A 22,858-nucleotide genomic window follows, 5' to 3' on the forward strand; every position below is an offset into this window, starting at 1 on the left:
TTATCACTGTGAATCAGTGCAGGTCAAGGTGATTTTCCATACCAACACAGCAAATTACTTAATTTTTTCCTCATCAGTTGTAATTGATGAGAAAGAACTAGCCTGGTGGTGGTAATTGATGAGAGTAATATATATTACTATCATGCATCCTCATGCATTTAATGCATCCTTGCTAAATAAAAGTATTATTTTATCAAATAAATAAATAAATAAATAAAAAATCAGAAGTGACAGTAAACACTTTTACATTGTTACAGAAATAATAATGAAAAGGAATAAATTACATTTTATATATATTAAAATAGAAAACAGCTATTTTAAATTGTACTAGTATTTCAGTTTTACAATGTTATTAATTGATGCAGCCTTGGTAAATAATATAATTCTTTCAAAAACATGAATATAACAGAACAGTATACAGAGGAAGGAGGCTTGCAATACTATTGTGGTTCTGCAACAGTATAATGTATTCATATCACAGTGCACACTGGGCACCAAAGTGACAGCATGGTGCTGTGGACATCCTACCATTATGTCAGCACAAACTAGCTTCTGTAGGACAGTCATTGTTAAACATTTGGGGAAAAAAGAGGCATTTAACAATTCAAAAAGTTTCATTAACACACTGCTTTTGCTCTCGCTCTTGTAGTCAAATCGAGTATCAACTTAATGCCAAGAATTACATAATAATATTAACAGCAAAAAGTGAGCATGTATGGTAAGCAAAGTGCACACTGATATACAACTGCAGGCACTGCTGAACATAAAACCTAAGCTAAAAGGTGTGAGAGATGTTACCTGTGAAACTGAGCTGATGATTTACTCATCACAGCTCAGATTCTTAATGACTCCCTGCTAACATACTGTACCCATTTGTAATTATTTATGCTTATAGTAGTAATTGTCCCCTCCAAAAAAGGAAGGGTGCAATTATTGCTATGTTGATGGAATGACATTCACAGGCAAAATTGAAAAAAACAAACAAAAAAAAACATAATATGATCTCTGTTCCAAATCACAATGAGCTTCCTTACTGTCTACTGTCTACACAGGCAGCCGCCTTCTAAGGCAGCATCATAACTGAAACGGAAGTGAAAAAGTGACTCACTTAATGTCAGACTCCTCACATCAACTGCACAGCAGACTCAACTGATTCAAACAGAATTTAGCATTAGCCTGTTCCTAAACTAACAGTGATATGCACACAAATCTTTTATTTTCAACTACACTAAACAGTTTCTATAGATAAATTTCAATACTGAATGAAATGCTTTCATTAATGATAACTACTTCTCCCACGTTTTCCACTATCTGAGCTTGTTGCAATGCATTCTAGGATTCAATATTCAAAGCAATAGAGGAATTTTGTCTGAAATTAGATTAAATTAGAAAGCATAATTGAGTTGGCTACCATTTAAAACAGCACAGAGAATGATAACAGAGAAAAATACATATACCTTGAATAAAATTTAAGTCACACAATATGTAATAAAACAGAAATATATCAACCACAGCCACATATTTATAACCTTTTTAAAAGAGGCTCACATATCAGATAGACATTTAATTATATTGCAGAACCTGGAATCTATATCCATCTGTAATGTTAGCTTTAAGCATCAACTAGACTTAAATGTGTTGCCTACAGGTGTGAAAGCTGTCTGGTGCCTGAACACAGCCGCTGACATTTCTCTTTCTGAGACCTACTGCACTATCCCTCCCCGTGCCCTTAAAACCCACAGCCATTGACCTCATGTTGCCAGCTTCACCCCCTATTAATTAGGATTTTAATTGGCGACCTTTGAGAGTCCAGCAACTGTGTAGAGAGAGACACTTCATCTCTGGCCCTGCGCACCAGCAGCACAGAGTAAAAGGCTCCGATGTAGCACTCACGGCACTTTAATCTGCCTTTCAAAGAGCTGCTGTCTTCCTCTCATTAGACACTGTGGCATTAGGCTTGTGTCCGGTCCAAGTGGATGTGTGCAGCTCGATCTGATCTTCAGAAATACTGCCATGTACCACAAACCAGCTGTGCAAATGAGAAACTACTAAACTACAAACACAACTCAGTAATCTGCCAAGAGCCACACAACAGCACCGCTGAGAAATCACTAGACCCAAAACATTTAAGAAAGATTTGAACATCTTCAGCATGGGAATCTATATGATTGCTGAACCGTTGCGTCATTCACAATTGAAATCGACGATGAAGAAATCATCATAATGAAATGCAACTAACCATACAATGGTATAGCAGAGTAAGCTAGCAAAATAAACAGCTCATAAACTAATTAAAGTAAATTGCTTCCCCTGTCTTGTTCTGCTGGTGTCAAACGATGTGTGCCCAATCAAACTTTATGGTATTTTGCTGCAAATTCATCTGTCACTTGGTCAAAGCCAAATTAGATAAATGCCAACACGGACAGGTTGCATGTTATGCCATCAAACTCAAACGAGCCATGAAGAAAACTTTGCAAAGTAAAAAAAATCAATAAAAGAATACAACCCAAATAACATTGAATAGAAATTAATTTGCAATGAGCATAAACTGTTTTGTATGGAAGGCCGTTTCCACCACTGAATAAAAAATTAAAAAGTTAATTGCGACTTTTTATCTCACAATAATTTTTTTCTCGCGTGTTATAAAAGTTTACATCTCGCAATTCTGGCTTTTTTTCTCAGAATTGTGAGATACAAACTTGCATTTGCGAGAAAAAAGTCAGAATTGCAAGTTTTTATCTTGCAATTCCAACTTTTAACTCTAAAGTGCGATTTCATATCATGCAATTCTGTGAAAAAAAAATCAGAATGACAAGTTTATATCTCGCAATTCATGCTTTTTTTTCCTCAGAAATGCGTTTATATCTCATTGTGACTTTATAACTCCCAATTGCGAGATATATCTGAGAAAAAAAGTCAGAATTGTGAGATAAAAAGAAGGCCATTACCTTTTTTTATTTTTATTCAGTGGCGGAAACGACCTTCCATAGTTTTGTGCATGAACCCATCAAAGTTTAGAATCCAATAACAAATGTCTTCGATTTTGTGGACAATTTTTGTTCATGGTTGTTGAGTCACAACTTTATATCCAACATGAAACACTGAAGCAAAACCAGTTGCAAAAACACTGAACAAAAACAAACTGGCATCTTACCTGGGGGAAATATCACAGCCCTGCTGCATGAAAGCTCCCAATGAGAACCAGAGACTGTTGAAGATGCCAAACTCATTGGTCTGCTCCTGGCTCTGCTGGTTCTGGTTCTGCTGACCTTGACCCTGTTGGGCGGACGACGAGGAGGGTTGGTTAGGGTTCTGCTCAGCTCCGTCCTCGCAGTCCTCTGCGTGCCACTCATAGGGACTGAAGCGGCTGACTAGGAAAAGCACCACGCTCACGCCGATGTAGGCGAACACAATACACATCCAGATCTCATAGGCCAAAGGATCCAGGAAGGAGAACACACCAGGCTTGGACTTGGTGGGCTTTTTGATCATGATGGAGATGCCGAGGCTCATGAAGGGCTTGGAGAAATCAATGACTTCCTCCCTGACCAGGGTGATGGTCAGTGGGGCTACAGCTACGTCAGCTTTCTGCAGAAGAACGTATGATGTTATTGCAATAAACACTAAATATACATTGTAAAACATATAATTAAATTACACATGGACCCAGGAAAGAAAGAAGTCAATCTAGGACACAGACCTGCTACAGACATTTTTCTTACTTGTTATGTTTATCGAAAATGTGTACTATAAATACAGAACGGACTTGTTCTAACCTCTCAACCTCTATCTAAACACCTTTCCAGGAAGAGTTTTCTTCACTTTCTGTTATTATTACTGTCACTGTGGTGAAAATACGAAGCCTTTCGGATCAATTACTGAAACCTCTTCTCATTCTGAAGAGGTCTGGTTTTCTCAGTAAACTAATGATTCGATTTCTCAATACAGGAATGTTAATTAAAATTATTCAGATTTTAAAACCAGTCAATTTTCTGAATCAGTGGCATAACTGGTAAACGGCTATTGGGTTCGTTGTGTTCTCTTGCATTCATCCTTAACACTTTGATATTGAAGTCTGGATATGCAGTGAGAAAATAAGATGTAGCACTTACACCATAGACGAGCTCTCCCACCATCCCATTCCACATCATGGTCTCAGCATCTCTGGCTCCATATTTCCCATCAGCCACTATCTTGAGTATGTAGTGGTATCCCACGTGTTTGGCTATCTCAGCTGCCAGTTCCACACAGTAACCTTCATACTTATCATTTCCTGTAAACTGCTCGTGGTTCTTTTTCAGCATGACATACGGCGATTCCTAGTCAGGATGCACAGGTAGACAGACATATGCAGTGAACAACAAAAAATTACAGTATACATTTGTTTAACTTTTGGGGATTCTACAATAAAAATGTCCAAATAACTGTGTATCCTACTTTACTTTCAATGCAAATTGATGTTTTTGATTTTATAGTAATTTAGATTTTTGTTAAATAATATTACATTACATTTATAGTTGTACATTTATATATTTATATTTATATAAAATTATATTTATTTATATATTATATTTATTATACTGATTGTAACAGATTATAACACTAAAATACAGTATACAGTATATATTATACAAATTATAGATATGATGCCTGTTTAATATATTTAATTTAAGACAGACATGGGAAATAAGATCAAAATCAACTGAAGGCACTTTGCACCAGATGCGATACAATAGGCAATGCAGACAGCTCCACTGATTATAATGGGAACAATTTAGATTTAGTCTAATCCAGTAGAAACTGTGTAAGCATTATGGAAACCATATTTTAAGACACTGAGAGCCGGGGTAAGAAAGAGTTGACGAAGCAGATAAGAAATAGTGGTTTGTTACTTAAAACATAGTGAACTTGACAGGTTTATTTTGAGATGCCTTATTCTTGAGCATGAGGGACAGACCTGGCAATCAACTGTGTAGAAAGTGTAGGGTGATTCTATTTGTGGAAAGTCTGTAATATGAGTTAGCAGTTCAACTGTGATATTTCAGAAAGATTGGACATCCTGAGAAGATTACAGCACAAACGACACCTGAGGCCCAGCTGACAGCTCACTCAGTAACATGACTTTTCTAAGGCGCTCACAATGAACAAATAACATGAGAGCATAAAGAATAATAGAATGGGCTGACGTAAAGAAAAGAAAAGAAAAGAAAAGAAGCCTTTGCTGTGCAGCATAGGTTTGAAACTAAAAGCAAATAGAGCCAAAGAGATGTATTTTTTTCCTTTCCAGAAACAAACCTCGAAAAGTGAAACCCTTGATTAAAGTGTCATGTCTGCAAACACTTCAGTATGACAAAACTTTGAACCCAGCCAGTGCATTTCCTGCTAATGCAGACCTCCGAGATAGCTTATATGCTGTCTTTCAGAGAAACAGATCATTCTTTAGAGCACCCGTGGTGATGCGACTATTCCCAGCCTCTCTGATAAACAGTCTCTGTAGGACAAACAGCATAGCTCAGACTGTTTCCTGCAATCCATCCCACTCCCCTGTGAGCGCTTAGCGCCTAACCCACACCGATGATCCATTACTGTTTTTTTGTCCTATTACCGATTCCCCCCACGTCCTTCCATGAGGAGTCCGGTCCACTCGCTCTGCCCTTTCTCTGACTGGGAAAGAGATGGGCAGTCCACATATGAAAGGTTAATAAATGCCCTCTGAAGCCTAACTTGCGAGAGAATCGCTAAAATGCAGGCTAAGTCCAAAGATCTCTGCCGAACGAGGATAAAGAAAAGGAAAAATTAATCTTTTGTCCACTGCTGGCAATTCAATCCAAGGTTCCCCTTTAAGTATAAGATGAAAACACTGTGGCTGGAGGAGCAATAATATCTCATTTACAGACAGCGCACAGAAGAGCCTTCATGCTTTTATCTGCACAGCACAGCATTACCGTATTCATATTGAGGGATAAAAACATGAAGGTGATGCATCAGCCATTCTAAGAAAGGAAAAATTGTGAAGAAGAATTGTGAGATGGTGGACTGAGTCTGAATTCCTGTACTGCCATTCGACCAGTGTTGGGCAGTGTTCGAACTGTGTCAAAGCTCTTGGGGGGTCCCCCTAACCAGACCCCCCTGTCCCCCCACCCCAACGTCCCCTTCAAAAAATAAATAAAACCTTATATAAATGATTCATATTTTTTGTCTTGTTCTTGTTATCGTTAAGAAAACCAAATTCTAAGATAAAAGCTTGTTTTATGATGATCAGTGGATTAGGTGTACCAAACAATCACTAAGCAAAGAAAAATGTAAAAAAATCTAGAAAATCTAGCCTAAATCTACCCCCCCCCCCATTTTTTTTAAGTCAATTAGAATAATAAGACATTTGCAGCTGTTACCAAACAAATAAAATCATTATCAACAAAATTCATCTTTGCAATACAGAGGACACAGAAGCTGCATCTGAAGAGGCATTTAGATGTATTTACAAACTGTTTAATGTAGGACATAAATGCATTTAACCTGCATTTACAAATGCAGAAAATGTTTTGATTATTTATGCGTGGTTTTATCCTAAACCGTTGAATACTGATATTTGAAATTATTTATTAAAAAAATGAAAATGCACTTTAGATGTGAAATTAAAACCACCAGTAGGTGGCAGCAAGTCACTGTTAATAAGTGAGTCATTGCGATTGAACCAAATAATTTGAACGGGTGATTCATTCAGGAACGAAACACCATCATGTTGCTCAGAGACGCAAAAGAGTGCCTGTGTTTGGAACCATTTTTGTTGGTGAAATAGAGCAAAAATAGGCAATATGGTTTCTAAAAGGTAAATCTATTAATATTAACTTCTTGTTTATTGAACTGTTGTATAAAATCATTATACCATTTGTGATTTTTGTGGGGGAAAAAAATGGTATATGAACTATATGAAATTATATAAATATATAAATTCTTGCCCCCATATCTTGAATTTTGGGAGCATTCTAAATGCATTTTATTTGACTTAATCATGATTCATGCAGTGAAAGAATGCACTCTAAATGAGCAGTCAGTCTAGCTAGTGTTTAAACACTCATAACTCCTCTTATAATCTGTATGATGATTGAATTTCTTACTTTTATCGTATGTACATTTTGCAACGTACTTTTGTTGCTTATGATAAGGGAATTTGTGAGCTTCAGTCCAAACTAAATTCAGCAATGACTAATCTGAACGCCTCTGATTGGCCACTGCATTCCTAAGCTCAACAGAATCGTGTGTGATTGGTTATGAGCAACACTGTAAAAATGCCTACAAATAAAATATGATGTAACATGAGCAGGTCTAAATTTAATACAGCAATCGAATATTTCCATATCATTTATGGGAGGTCTGGGACCTCGGGACCCACCCCCCCAGCCCCTCCTCAATTCGAACACTGGTTGGGGAAGAATGATATTTTGCCAAGCAACTTGGCAAACTACAGTCAAGTTACACTGAAACTATAAATTGTTCAAACAAATCGATTGACTAACATTCAATTCTACAGGACATTTTAGGAGGGCATGTTAAATGACTGTCTCAGTTCTCTCGAGCTGTTTGCATAATAAAACATGACATACAAACAGTGAGATCATTTATTTCATGAAAATATTTTGGGGTCAGTAAGATTTTATGCTCACCAGCTCTGCAGTCGCTTGATAAAAATTACAGTAAAAACAGTATTATTGTGAAATATTATTATAATTTTAAATAATGGTTTTCTATTTAAATATATTTTAAAATGAGATTAATTTCTATTTAAAGTTTTTAGCAGCCATTACTGCAGTATCACATGATCCTTCAGAAATCAAATAACATGTTGATTTGATGCACAAGAAACATTTACTATTATCAATGCTGAAAACAGTTGTGCTGCTTAATATATTTGTGGAAACTGTGATTATTTTCTGTGATACAGGATTCTTTGAAACAGAAATCTTTTGTAATATTATGCATGTCTTTACTGCTATATATAATGTGTCCTTGCTGAATAAAATAATAGTTAAAAAAAAATCTTACTTGGCTATGAATAATAATGTTTTCAATCCCATAGAAATTTAAAAATTAACAAATCATGTAAATGATTTAAAGAAGACATACCAGAATAGTGGTAACAATATATGTGCGATTCTGAAGCCCGTAAGTGTCATTACTGCCTGGCATGTAGGCCGCCGTGCTCACAAATTTCTCATCCTCATTCCAGTAACCCACCTGAGAAAAGATCAAATCAGGGACAGGAACTTGAGCATCATCAGAAACCTTTCTGAGATATCCCACAGGACACACTACATGAAATACAGTACTCATTTAGTCATCCCAGAAGAAGTAGACTGGATTGCTGAAACAGTGACCATACTGGAGCTTATAAAGTCAATGTGTCGTTTAAACTATAAGTGAAGTAAGAAGTGTGAAACAGTCTGTCATATCAAGAGGCTTCCTAATCCTTTTCCTGATATTTAAGTTCTTACTTTTTTCGGTCCTGTCGGCTTGAGCTCCATCACACTGACAGTGTAGTTCGTCCTTCGTCCTTTCTCGTTGAACTGAATGTGTCCTGTTAGGCCTTCAATCCGAACCTGAGTAAAAATCAAATAGAAGATGTCTGTAATTTTTTTCTTTTTCTTGCTTTTTCTTGCTTTTTCTTTCTTTCTTTCTTTCTTTCTTTCTCTCTCTCTCTCTCAAGTACTCCTCCTCTGAGGGGTGTACATCTCTCACAGCGCCTCTTCTGTGTGTACAGTACTGAATGTCTCCCAAGGCCGCATGATGGAGTTAATTGACCGAGTTGAACATCAATCTCCTCGGCCTCTCAGCAGATGGACCAAATTGCCTCAGTCCAGCACACATCAGACTCTCATCAGACACAGCCACAGGCAACTGTGAGACTGAGAATGCTACACACTGACTTTACTACATTGCTTAGACTTTCTCAGACTTATAATTAAGTGAAAAGGAGAAACACGTGATACGGCTGGACGAAATTTGTGTATGGCTTCTCAAACATTTTGTGCATTTCTACAGATTTTCCATTTGGTAACAAATTCTGCTCCACCTCTCGCCTGCCAAATTCTGTCCTCACCACCTAAATCTTCATATGCCGCCCCAGGGGAAAGAGACAAACCTAAGGGTAACACAACAAAAGCCAGGTGCTCTTTCCCTCATGTGTCTCTTTGTAAATATAACTTGTCATGTGCTGTTATGACCAGCATAAATGTTTATCACCAACTGGGTTCGTTTATTATCTGTAGTGTCACATTTGATTGTGATGGTCTCTTTGGTGAATCAATGTGAACTTTCTGAGATAAAGATGTAATTTGCTTATTGGGGTTTCATTTTGAACACTCAGAATAGATTAGAGCCAGTGTCAGTCTTATAGATAGGAAAGTTTATGTTTGTGAACATTGTGTTCGTTCAGAAATAGGACTGTGTGCAGACCCTACAGCGTGAGATACCTGCTGAAGTGCTCTCTGAATATCGATGCCTTGGCCCCAAGGTGCTGGTGGGTTGGCCAGACATTCTCCAGCATTTCCACGGCGAGATATATCTATCCTCTGCCTGCGGAGGTTCTGGAAGGCTGTGGACATGACTTTGACTCCATCATATGTGAGAGCTCCAGTGTACTGCACAAAGAATGCAACAAGAATGCAGAGAGACATATGAGAAGTATATTTATATATTTAAACATGATATAAATGATAATTATATATATAATAGTTTATAATATAATTTTGTGTTAAAATCTGTTTAAATTGACTATTCAACTATCCCCCGGTTTCACAGACAAGGCTTAAGCCTAGTCCCTGACTAAAATGTTAGTCTGAGCTGTTTCAACTGAAAGAAACTTGCACTGATTGATCTTAAAATACATCAGTGCCTTTGTTTTGTCTCAAGATGCACACCAGCAATGTTTTGGTCTAAGGCATGTTTATAAAAATTACTTAAATGTCCTAATTGAACTATGGCCTAATCCTGGCTTAGTCTAAGCCCTGTCTGTGCAACCAGGCCTAAATGTCTTAGAGAGAAGAATCAAAAGCCTTTTGTATTTTGTCATCAGATTTTGATGTAATGCAATTGTGCTCTCTAGAACTGTGCCAGTGATTCATTATAAAACTTAATTACATGTTGTTGCTTTGTTTTTATTCTTTATCTGTCAAGGCAGAATCAGTTCTTCACACTGTGGATGATTTAAATGTAGTCAGTTTTTGCGGCTCACCTTCAGTCTTCGCTTGGGAACTTTGGCATCTTTGTTGTCAAAGTCCATCCACTGATGCACTATCCTACTGACGTTAGGGTCTGCGTAGTTCACCAGCTGGAAGCCTGTTACATTCGCCTCACCCTTCTTAAACTCTGTCAGGTCGATGTCCAGAAACCCCTAAAGGGGCACAGAGAACATGCATGTCACGCTGTGATTTAAGTTACAGTAAAAAGCAGAAGCTCTCCATGGTCAAAAAAATTGAGAAGAAATCCAATTTCAGCCAAATGTCGATCATTAAAGACAAGTCATTGACTAAATTGAAAAGGGAGACCAATTTGAGATAAAATACAATGACAAATCCCCTGCAATTGTTAAAAAAAATCCTGGAGGTTGAATTCGCAGCAGTGGGAGTCATTTTCGCATTAATGCTCAGGTGCAGCAAGAGAGCAAGAGGCCGGGCCTGTGGAGTGCCGTCAAATGTAATGCAGGGTTTAAAACTATAATGGAAAGAATGGTTGGGTCAATCACTTAATGAAAAAGGCTAATCCCTCTCATCCACTGAGGCTGGTTATCCAAGAAAGCGTGGTTGTTATCCGATGTGGTGCCGAAAAATGCAGGAGCTGTGAATAGGAATTTGGAGTAAAAAAAACTGTGGCACATATTGAGAGTTTGCTGGAGGTCTGCCTTTGATCCCACAGGCTCTATTTAGTAATTCAAGGCCTTTTCCCACAATCCAATCAGCTGAGGTAAGCTGCCCCAGAGCAGCCCACACACTCTCTTCGTACCTGAGATCATACTGAACTGATTCTAACCCACTTTATTACTGAGAACATTTCTTCAACCATTTATTTATTTGTATCAGCTTGATACAAATGTGTGGATTCTAAAGATTTATTTGTGTTCAGTTCAACATCAAAATATGTTGGTGTGTATGTTTGACTCAGTTTTGAGAGTAATAGCCCTTGTCAGGCTCGAAGTGTGGCGATCTTTGATCTTTTATCCCTTAACACACTTTGTCCCCCAGGAGCAGTAACGTGTACCTGTGTTCCCTGGGAACATCTGCTCCGTAGGGCAACGGACAAGATTCACTGTGCTGCTAACATGACCTCACGCTTGTATCTTACCTCAAATACCCTCTCACACACATTCTCGAACTCAGGGGAGTTTTTGTCCTTTTGTTGCTTGTCAGAAGCGTATGATTTTACAGTACACACGGCAGATCGTGCAACCGTGTCAGACTGTAGGATATAAATCTTGAGACATTTGTCACATTTGACAGTTTCGACTGGGCAATCAATCATATCATGTTCTGACATCCTCACTGACAGGCAAAAATCAAATGGCATCGCAAATATGTCCCATATGCCAAAGCTGACCTATATTGGTTGCCTGCTAATTTAACTAGAGAGAGGGCAGGGCCGTCAACCAAAATATAATGATCCCCTTAAAATAAAACATAAAATATAAAGGCAACTATGAACTGCCATTTAAACATCTGGAGTCAGTAAGCTTTTTACTATTATTTTATTAAAAACGAATATTTTTATTCAGCAAGGACGCATTAAATTGATCAAAAGTGATAGTAAAGACTTTCACGGTGTTAGAAAAATTGTATTATAATATTTAGTATTAAATTTTGATCTTTCGAACTTTCTATTAATCAAAAAATCATTAAAAAATGTTTCCATAAAATTATTAAGCAACACAACAGATTTCAACATTAATAATAAGAAATGTTTCTTGAGCAGCAAATCAGCATTTTAGAATAATTTCTAAAAGATCATGTGACACTGAGAACTGGAATAATGATGCTGAAAATCATTAAACTGTAAAAAAAAAAATGCAGCCTTGGTGAGCAAACAAAACGTCTTTCAAAAACACTGAAAAAACATTGTGATGGTTGTGTATATTTTCATATTTTGTCCTTAAAATTATTTATTTATTTGTTTGTATGCATGTTTGTTTGTTTACTTTTAAACTTTTTTCCTAACTTCAAATATATATTTTTTGTACACAATTTTTCTCTGGATTTTTCAGACCCCTCAGCATCCAGTTGTGGCCCCGTGGGGGTCCCCGATCCCAGTGTGGAATCCCCTGACCAATATAATAGTCTTTCTATTGTAACCTACCATTCCACAGGGAAAGCTAAAAGTCTCCTGTAACGTCAAATCAATTCTTGGAGGGAAACGCTATCACACGGCTGGCCTCAGGGCTAAAGCGTCACACAACCTTGTTTCACAGCCTCATCACTCACTACGGTGAGAGTGAACAAGGCAATCAGAGATACGCAGGCTGTCTGCATCACTGCACATATTATGCAGGGCTGTTACTGAGCACACAACTGGGACGTGTGTCATCACAAGCTCTCAAGTCTGAAAAACCACACATTCTTCCCTCTGTCAAGATGACTGCCTTGTCTTTGGATGCAATCAAGAGCTCATTCACCAAACAAAAGAATTTTCATACTAAATTAAAGGAGAAAACAAAGTCAAGCAGTTTGCAGAAAGAAGCTTTCACTGATTGCAAAAAACAAAACGCTTATGGAGACACTTCAGAAACTGTCAGAAACTCTCATGTCAGAAGCATAAATGATCAATTTTTGGACATGTTATACTGTATATTTTTGGTAACTTAAATAAAGCTGAAATAAAATATACGTAAATATAAGACTGATTTCAGCTAGCTTTCAAACATTTCTAATTTTCATTTAAGCTTAAGTACTAACAAAATAAATCAAATCTAGCTACATAAAATTGTATAAAAACATCAAAAGCACATACAATATATTCAAAATATTAATAAAATAGAAATATATACACATACACACACAGACATATAAACTAAAATAATTACATATCAATAACTACCTGCAACTTAAGAGCTGTTATTTTAGTTTATATGTGTGTGTGTGTATATATATATATATATATATACATATACATATAAACTAAAATAACAGCTCTTAAGTTGCAGGTAGTTATTGATATGTAATTATTAAGCTGTTCTAAGCCATTTTAGAGGGCTGCTATATTTGCTAGTGGTTTCTATAAGGTTCCCTGGATTTAGCTGGAGTTAGTACAAGTAATAGTGATGTTTGCCAAAGCAATAGTTATTGAATTGGGATTTGAGTTGTTGGAGAGCGCAGATAAGGTAACATGGTAAACAGTGCAGCATGTGACCCGTCTGCCTGGTTAAACACACTAGGAGTCTATAACCAATTGAAAGATGGAGGAGAAATGGGGCCAGGAGTCAATTCAGATGTCTCTGATTACAACAGCGAGCTGCTTTCTGAAGCACTGCCACAGCTCTCTCATGATTGGCCGAGTCTTTCTCATTTTTTATTTTTTTGGTCGGCAGCATGTCTTTTGGCATTCCTTCTCATGTCGACTATCTGCTCTCATAGCAACAGTGACATCCTGTTTCTTGGAACAGGGCAGCACTGATGATGTCCGTCAGTTGTATGCGGCTCATAGAATTGATCACAGGTTTTTGTCGGATTTTGTCAGTATTTGCCAATCTTGTTCTCTCGGCTCAGGCTGATTATTCTCGATTTCAGGCGTAGGCGGTCCTCCCACTCTAGAACTACAGTGAGGGCTTTTGCCCATCTGATCCTACACAAACTCACTGTAAACCACGTGAATGATTTAAGGAATGCAAGATTTTGGACACCTGTGTTCTGATAACAAGCACAAGACTTGGGAAGATTCTTCAGTCAGAATGTAAGATTTGAGGGATGCGTCTTCTTAACATGCAGTATGACAACCACTGTGTTACATCATCTGGAAATTTCCCCAATACTGCAAAAAACAAAACAAAACAAAAAACAAAAAAACAAAAGAGCTCCTTTTTTCCTCTCGTTTAAAACCAGTTTTAACCAACTGGTTAACAATCTTTTTTTTTTCAGCCTGATGTCTTGTTCAGCATTTAAAGTGAAATTGCCTATCTATCTTTCTCTCAACAGATACGAGATCAGGTTTAAGATTTTGAAGAAATACTCACTGGGGTCTCTCATAGAACAGGGCATCAATAAAAATGTTCAAATTCAAATTTAATTATTATTGACAAGCTCTCGTTTTTATATGATTCAGATTCCACAGATTCCAGTTTCATTTCAGTTATAATGTCAGTTACATATGTTACATATGAAGGATATTCTCTCAGTAATTATACAGTTTTAGAATGATTCAAAACTATTTGTTACTTTTTTTTCAAATATGGTCATAACAGTTATTTGTAAATCGGGCTACACTGGTCATACTATATATGGTACAGAGATTTTGTGGGTGAAATCCAGTCATTCCTATAGGAATCTATGCGATCTAGAGTTTTGTGCAAAGGAAAAAAGTTCCCTATGCAGATTTTAGTCATGTTGAAGTTGGTCATGTGAAATTTCAGCATTGACCAACAGAAGGCTGCTTGGTTTGAAAGTAGTTTCTGTGTGAGCTGTGCTTTATAAATCTCTACAAAATATTTTTTTTGCACACCACACCTTAACAGTCATTTTTTGGTTAATCAAAACTATTTGTTTTGCATGCAGCCCACAGAGACTCAATAGAAAGATTAAAATTGATTATTTTGCAGTTTAATTGCATCACGTTCAATACAGACTGCATAATCACACAAAAATATTTTGCTAAGGTGCTAAAGATGGCAGTGTCATCTAGGAAACACTGATACAGGGAACATCATTACTGTTTATATTATGAAAACAATTATTTTAAAACCAAAAAACTGGAGCCATGCATCCGCTGAAAATAGGCTTAGAGTAAAAGATCAATCTTTGGGATTTTAAGAATAAATATCTGGATTGTTGAAATAAAGATTGTGTTTTATTTCAAAATCATTAGTTCCCCATCCTAGTCTCTCCTCTGTGATGTACCTGTAGCAGGTGTCCATATCTCTCCACTGAGTGGATGGAGTTGTACCTTTTTCCGCTCGGTGTCCCCGTAAATGTGGTGCAGTGAGTTGGTGATGTTACTATAGAAACTAGCCTTCACCCAAAAGGCTTGGACACAGAGGGGAAGCTTATACAGGCATCCACACAGATAGAAATTTCCATGTACACACACACACACACACACACACACACTCATTCACACTTTCACATCCACACATGCAAACACAGTGTAAATAGGACACCGGGAGTAATTTGTTCACTTCTTAAAATTTGGCCATTATGGAAATAGCAGGCAGTTGCAAATCTTTCTTTGTCGCTTTGCAACCTTTATCATTTATCATTTACAATTACATCTAACAAACCGGCCAGACAAGTTTAATTTAAAATCCTCAGCAGTGTGCCATCCAGGAGCACACCACAGCATATTAATGCTGCGATTATCATCATTTCAGTTTAAATCAATTTAACCCTCCATTCTCATACGTTGAGCGCACCTACAGACAAGGACGGCAAAAATCACGTGTAGTTTTTCATATTCATGGAGCAGTTCTCCAGGCAACATTTATATAACATCTCATCTGTTAGTCATAGCGAGCAGCTTCATGCGATTGGTCAGTAGTGAAAATATGCAAATCACCTGTAATATCAAGAGTAGCAGTGACATTTGAAAGCCTCATGCTGAGCATTAGTCATGAGATCTCTGGTGCTGAAACGAGTGGTGTTTTTAGCTTACCAGGTTTGCTAGGATGTAGTGGTAGCTCTTCACGTTCTTCCCCAACTCAATGATCTGAAATAGATCAACAAATGAAAAATTACAGCAGTTAGTACTAATTGTGGTGTACATAGCCTTATCTATACAAATAAATCATACAAACCACTGTAATGTAATATTTCCTGTATTATTGCACATGATTGTCATAATGTGTATTAATGTGTGTCAATGTGCATGATTTTTTTATTTTTTAAACCCATGTATACTCAAATGATTACTGAAGCACCATAAAAATGATAAAAATAATAAAAATAAAATAAATAAAAAATGAAAAACAATAATAACATTTGTATAATATAATATAATATAATATAATATAATATAATATAATATAATATAATAATTGTCACAAAATGTAAACTACATTATTGCCCAGCTCTAATCTGCTAAATGCGACAATAATGCATGAAGAAACTAAGATATTCAAAACATTAACATCCTGTTTTTTTGTAAAGCTGCACAATATGATTTGTGAAACATGCTATAGAAATTTAAGTTTTCCAACTTCAAATAGTCTACACTAAAGTAATGGTTTCAAATCAATTAAATGGTGCCAATGCATGAATGCAAGTCACTTTAGATAAAAGCATCTACCAAGTGCATAAACATGTAACATTTAAATAATCATAACAACAATGGCACATTTTCTATACACCCACTAATCGCTGTAAAATGACTACATTCCTGGCCTTTCAGCTTTACATTGAGTTTGAGGGTGTTTCAGAATGAAGATGTTACAAAGAGGAGAGGAATGAAGATTTATGATGCAGGTTTTCATTTGTGTGGCTATAGAGATAACAAAGCTTCTGCAGGCATGGAGAGTACAACAGTGGTGAAAAACAATGAGTCATACGCTGACGGGGGAGGAACACATTAGCAGCGCTCTCAGTTCTGTTCGGTACACTACATTGACCGAGGGTCACAGCTTGAACCTGTGTGGATGTATGCGAGTGTGTAGTGTGCAGTGTCAGTGGGTACCATAGACTTTGACACCATCGAACTGTTATGCTGTTCAATGGCTTCAATTAAAGAAAATCCTCTGCATGCTAGAGATGTGCAGGAGTAACCGAGTTCTTAGCGATCATGAAGGCATACTTCTGTGACCAAAATGTATGCATGTAAGTAGCTATTCGCTCTCTCACACACTTCTCTGTAAACTTAAGTTGTGAAAGCTGACAGTGATAGCTTGTGGCCATGACAGACAGTAACATTAGTTATTAATGGTGACCCCGGTAAGATTTCATCCGGCAGGCCAGCCCTGGGCAGGGAACACTACTGACAAGGACCCTGTCTGGTCTCCTTGTGTATTTCAATGCTGGGATCAACATTAAAGGAATAGTTCACTCAAAAATGAAAACTCACTGTCATGCCATTGCAAACCTATATAACCTTTGTTCTGTAAAAAAGAAAACATTTTAAGAAATTTCTCAGTTTTCTTTTTTTTTTTTACAATGGAAAACACCAACCTTACCAACCCTTTTCAATATATTTTCTTTTATGTTTCACAGAAGAAATAAACAACATGTGGGTGTGTAAATGATGACAGAAGTTCTGGGTGCTATTCCTTTAATGCAGAACATAGGAATGAAATCAAATTTGTTTTGTGGCTTTTAGTCCGTAAAAACATTTGAGCCAATCTATATAAAAGTATGTTCCAAAAAGCTGACACTTGTAGCAGAAGCACATTCTGGAAAGAGGACCAAAAATAATGATGACTTCAACTCTTGCTAAGGTTATATACACATTTTTCCAAGAAAAAGCACTCTAGAAATGAAACTATCCGCTCTTTGTGATACCACATGCCACCGATTAGAAGCAGCAAGAAGCAAATCATAGACTTCCTGGGCTGTGACAAACTAATGGCTACTGGTGTTATTTTAAGTTTTTCATCTAATATTTATATTTAATTTTATTTTAGCTTTAATGCAATTTATGGAAGAAAAAAAAAACAGTTAATATTTTTAGTCATCAATAGCAATGTTGGCTATCTGAAAAAGAAAAAAGAAAAAAGACAAGCCCTTTGATATCCCTAGTGAAGCATAAATATACTAAATGTATTTGAAATACATTGCTACTGCAAGTATACTACAAATACATGTACTTAATAAAAATGCTCTGCATTTGTACTTTTGGTATACTGAACTGGTGAACTTACAATCTGTTAAACGGGAGCAACTAGTTTTGAACTTAATGCACTTTAATTATGTGGACGTAGTGCTGAGGTCCAACTAAAGATATATTTAAGTATATTTGATTGTGTTAAAATGGAACTATTGCAAGTTTACTTTAGGTACATTTTGAATATCCTGCATCTAAAGACTAATATTATTCAAAAATTGTACAATCCCCAGCAATAGTGACATTAAAATACATTTTAGGTAGTACTCCAAATAAAGTTTAATTATAATTTTTAAATTAGTATGTCTCCAGCGATATGTCAGTAAATTTGTTAACAGATTTTAACTACACTTAGTATGAAATAAATGTATTTTAAATACATTACTTTTTTACTAGGGATGTCATGCTGTAACTTAATATTTAAAAAAAAAAAAAAAAGTACATTTCTCTTTTATCAAACTACTTTATGGAGTATTTAAAATATACCTCCTAAAACGTTCCACACAACATCTTGCATGCTTAGAGAGTGATGAAAAACATGCACAGAGAGTTTTTCCTCAATTAAACCCTCTGGCCCCTGGTGTTAGTGAAAGAATGTGAATCAAAGTGGGGGGAAATTACACCAATGTTGTTTTACGGTATGATTGGTGGACGCATGGTGATGGATGATTGCTTTCAGAGAGGAAAAATTTGTCTAGGCGTGCTGTGCAAATTGCCACCAAATGATGCAACAGCCTTAACTGTGGGCACCGTGCTATCAATAACACAACACGGCCTGTCGAGGGTCTTCTGTTTGAGTCATGAAATAGAGAAAAGGAGAGAAAGGGAAGAAAAGGCAGGCTCTCATTAATTACAGTAACAGGACGCTTCCTCCTCCTCCAGGCAGTGGAGAGAGGTAACAGAGAAAGCGACGCGTCACTATGGCTCCGCTGCCAACCCCAAATGTCAGCCCAGTGTTATTTATCTGCTCCATCGTTGGCGCATTTTGAGAGAGAGAAAGAGAGCATCTTGGGGCCTGCTGCATAGGCCACTCCATCTGATTCAAGTGGCCACAGGCTTCATCCAAGCATTCCAGCTCTGAATTACACCTGAGCCTTTAGATGATTACTGATATATATATATATTCATAATGGCATGGTTATTAGCAGCATTAAAGATGACTGTTTGTGTAGCTATGACTAGCTGTTTGTCTTGATCGAAAGACGTATTTAAGTGGTCTTAGTACATTTAGAGCAAAGAACATTCTCAATTTGGATACAAAAATTGATTCCTCATTAATTTGGAGCACCTGACAGCATGTATGACTATAATAAGACTAGTGAGAGCCAATTACCTTCTTCAGGATTGAGGTGAGTCTCTCCAGCTCACAGTCGATGATGATCTGGCCCTCCTTCTTTTTGTCCAGGTCCTGGAACACTTTGAGGAAGGACGCTTCCGTCATTGTCTCCACATTCACGGAGGTCACCAGCCAGTTATGCTCCGCTGCTGTGTCCAGAACCTTCTGCAGAACTGACAGTCCTAGAATACAAATGACCAAAATTAGGTTAGCAGAATTCCAAAAAGCTGAGGTAATCAGTTGCATCAAAATGATACATTTTTGAGATTTAGGAGAACTTAAGATTTCCATTTATTACTAGACAAACAAGTTAACTGCATTCAATTTGAAATATTGAGTAAGTTAACATATGTATTTGGAAGAAGGACTGGTTAATGTGACACTTTGTGTGAAATGCAATGTGTATATAATGACATTCTGGTAAGTTAATTCATTAGCTAGTCATTTCGAAGCAGCCCAGGAGCTTGGAGGACTATAGTATCGACACTCTGTTATCTCCAGGCACCTCTGACCTGATCTCAATGCCACTTTATTGGCTGTGAATTCAGTAAAACCTGCCAGGACGATACAGACAGTGGAGAGTGAGAGCCACACTGCTCACAGACAGGAAATGGGGTTCGATCAGTGAAGACATTGATCTTGGCATTGGATTCAAAGATGGTGGATGCATGTGTGCAACATCGAGGGACCAATCAGCTTTCTCCCTAGACACCAACAAAAATCCCTCTGATTCAATAATAATGCGCTATTATAATAGCCATTAAAGCAAACAACATTTCAAAATCTAAAGTGCTGCCTCACTGTCTGCAACATCCAGCACCCTCAAAAGTGTTCCTACTGTTGTTAAGCTAATGGCACAACACTCTGATACAGCGGTTTTCAAACTTTTTAATTCCAAGGACCCCTAAATACTATGCTCGTCTGGAGAGCCCACCCCCCCTAAAATATAAGCTATATTTTCATGTACACAAAATAAAATAAAATAAAATACTACCAACTTTTTGGAGCAGACGTAACACCAGCTTCATCTTTCACATAAGAACCGATTAGTTTTCAAGGATCATATGATCCCATGACATGATGACATTTGAAAGTACAAGCGTACATGATTGCTCTTATTATGCTGCCGCTGAGAGCAGTTTGCTTCTTGTGTTCTCAGTACTTCAGCACCATGGCCAGCTCCTCCAAACTCATCAAAACCTCTCCAAACACTCAACAGCACGCTTTCATAGCCATCTATGCTTTTTGCTGTGTGAGTACTTCACGGAACAAGCCCAAGTTTATCCAGTAATTAAAAAAATAAATAAAATCCTGCTCTAAAACTGCCTATGAAAGTCTATAGCCTCCTGTAAATTCTGCCAGGCTCTACAAAGAGACATAAATACAGTAACTCCCCTGTGAGCATTTATATGGGAAATTGTTATGAAATGTTTAATGGACTTAGTCAGGTTTGTTTTATGTTTTGAACAGCACCCAAAGTAAAAAAGCGTGCACTCGAATTTTACAGTCTTTGTTTAATGCAACACCACGCAGCTGTTGCATGAGCTGTAATTAAAAGGAGAGCAACAACAAGGATGCACACTTTATAATTTATGGAACCAATGGATCCCACAGCAGAGATAACAGGAATAAATATTTCATTTATGGGGTGGGATGGACCACAAAATAAATCACAGAAAGCGGCAACTGTGCCAGAATTTTGCACTACAGGGACTACACACTTACTTAAAGCATTAGTTCAATCAAAAATGAAAATTCACAAGTTTCTTATTCACCTTCACATCATTCCAAATCTACATGACTTTATTTTAACAACTGTATACTAAAACAAAGAGAAATTTTAGAGAATTGAACAGTTTAAATGTGTCAAATGTAAGACCAAAAAAAAAAAAAAAAGTTAAACTGCTTGAAACTTTATGTCAGAAAAAAAAGACCATAAAAATATCATAAAAGTCTATATGACTTATTTTTGCTAAAAGTCTTGAAATCTGTCTAAGCGTTTTTTTTGGCGTGTTCATGCGAGAGATAGTGTCATCCAGTTTGATTTTTTCAATGAATCAATTGATCCACTTCACAAAACTGATTCAAAAGATTCATTCACAAATCTAACTGTTTCAGGTCTTGAGCTCATGGTCTCAATGATTCGGTAGCAGCAAATAACAACCACCAGAGGGGAAGATTATCAGTGAATAATTATTTAAATTTCAGTCTCTCACTCATACAGAACTGTTTTACATTTCCTAGTCAAATTTGTGTATTTTCCTAGCTGGAAATGTAGCAATAGACCTATGAAAATGGCTTAAAAAAAGAACATATGGCTCCATAGTGTCACCCATAGTGTGCAGTGTTACAATGACCGTCTTTTTGCAATGCCTCACCTGTCGATTTAATGAGTGTGTAGATGACATGAAGTGACCCTAGGTTAACTACACTGACAACAGGTCACAGAGCTTTGGATCGTGGCGAGTTTCAGAGGGCTTTTTTGTAGAATGCAATGCATACAGTGCCAGACACAGACATTCTTTTCAGGTTTGCTGGTGCTTCTTTCCGTTTATTGCCGTTGTTGTGGCAAACAGAACAGTTTGTCCCTGACCCAACTTGACCACCATTCACTGCCATTATAAAGCTTCAAAGAGCCAGGGCATTTTTTAATATAACTCTGATTGTATTCGTCTAAAAGAAGAAAGTCATATAGGATGGCTGTAGGGTGAATAAATCATGGGTTAATTTTCATTTTTGGGTTAACCATCCCTTTAAATGGTGCATTTGTTACCTTTTTGGAGCTGTAAAGAGGACATTTAAGGGACAAGAACACACGTGATGTTAAGTAAACAGTCACAGAAAGTTCTTGAAGCAGGCCAACTAGACGTCAATTCATTTTTACAGTGTAGTTTGAAAAACAAGTCAAAAATAGTTCGATTCCAAAGGAAAAAAAGCACATATTGACAGCAGAAGCAAGGAATATTGATTCCCTCCTCTGCTTCTGTCCGCCTCTGTTTTGAGCACTTGCCCTTTGACCCCTCTGCATCTGAGCCAGTGTTGCTTCCTGTTTGACTCAGTGTGAGTACAGCTGGACCACTTTAAGACTGCAGGGTGATTTGACATTAAGGAGCTCACACTCCCAGCAGGCTGAACAAATGGCTCACGATGCACACAGAGAACAGGGCCAGCGGGGGAAGACGTCTCTCCTTAGCCTCATTCTCACTCATCTGGGGTGGTGTGACAACGGTGGAATACTACGCCAACATGGAACTGATTTTATATGCATAGGAAGCTGACGCTGCGGCTGGGTTCACATACGGGCTACATACACTCTCACACGTATGTTCTTAAAAGGCTTAAAATAACCCCGTAGACAGTGCAGCGCTGTATCTAGGCAACAAGAGGCTGGTGATATGGATTCCTGTGGTTTGGTTCCTCTCAGTCACAGAGTTAATGATCCTACAATCTTAACCCAGAGCCCTCAGCACTTCCACAAGATAAAACCATCACCGAGACACCCGTGGCGTGCATATAGGCAGG

At 37.3% G+C, this 22,858-nt stretch overlaps 1 protein-coding gene across 9 annotated transcripts in view; it reads right to left on the minus strand.

Moving 5' to 3' along the window:
• gria1a (glutamate receptor, ionotropic, AMPA 1a) overlaps positions 1–22,858 on the minus strand; it is a 77,662-nt gene that overhangs the window by 31,809 nt on the left and 22,995 nt on the right. For all 9 annotated transcript variants that reach the window (XR_009274107.1, XR_009274104.1, XR_009274108.1 and 6 more), the window contains exons 4-11: positions 19,334–19,518; positions 15,844–15,897; positions 10,232–10,390; positions 9,471–9,638; positions 8,493–8,597; positions 8,125–8,235; positions 4,113–4,319; positions 3,155–3,588 (exon numbers count right to left, since the gene is read on the minus strand). Coding sequence is in view for 4 of the 9 variants with exons in the window: in XM_058797411.1 (XP_058653394.1) it covers positions 3,155–3,588; positions 4,113–4,319; positions 8,125–8,235; positions 8,493–8,597; positions 9,471–9,638; positions 10,232–10,390; positions 15,844–15,897; positions 19,334–19,518 (1,423 nt within the window). In the remaining 5 variants the exon portion in view is untranslated. The remainder of the gene's footprint in view (positions 1–3,154; positions 3,589–4,112; positions 4,320–8,124; positions 8,236–8,492; positions 8,598–9,470; positions 9,639–10,231; positions 10,391–15,843; positions 15,898–19,333; positions 19,519–22,858) is intronic.

This window comes from Onychostoma macrolepis, chromosome 14 (genome assembly GCF_012432095.1).
Source record: "Onychostoma macrolepis isolate SWU-2019 chromosome 14, ASM1243209v1, whole genome shotgun sequence".
NCBI classification, from domain to species: Eukaryota; Metazoa; Chordata; class Actinopteri; order Cypriniformes; family Cyprinidae; genus Onychostoma; species Onychostoma macrolepis.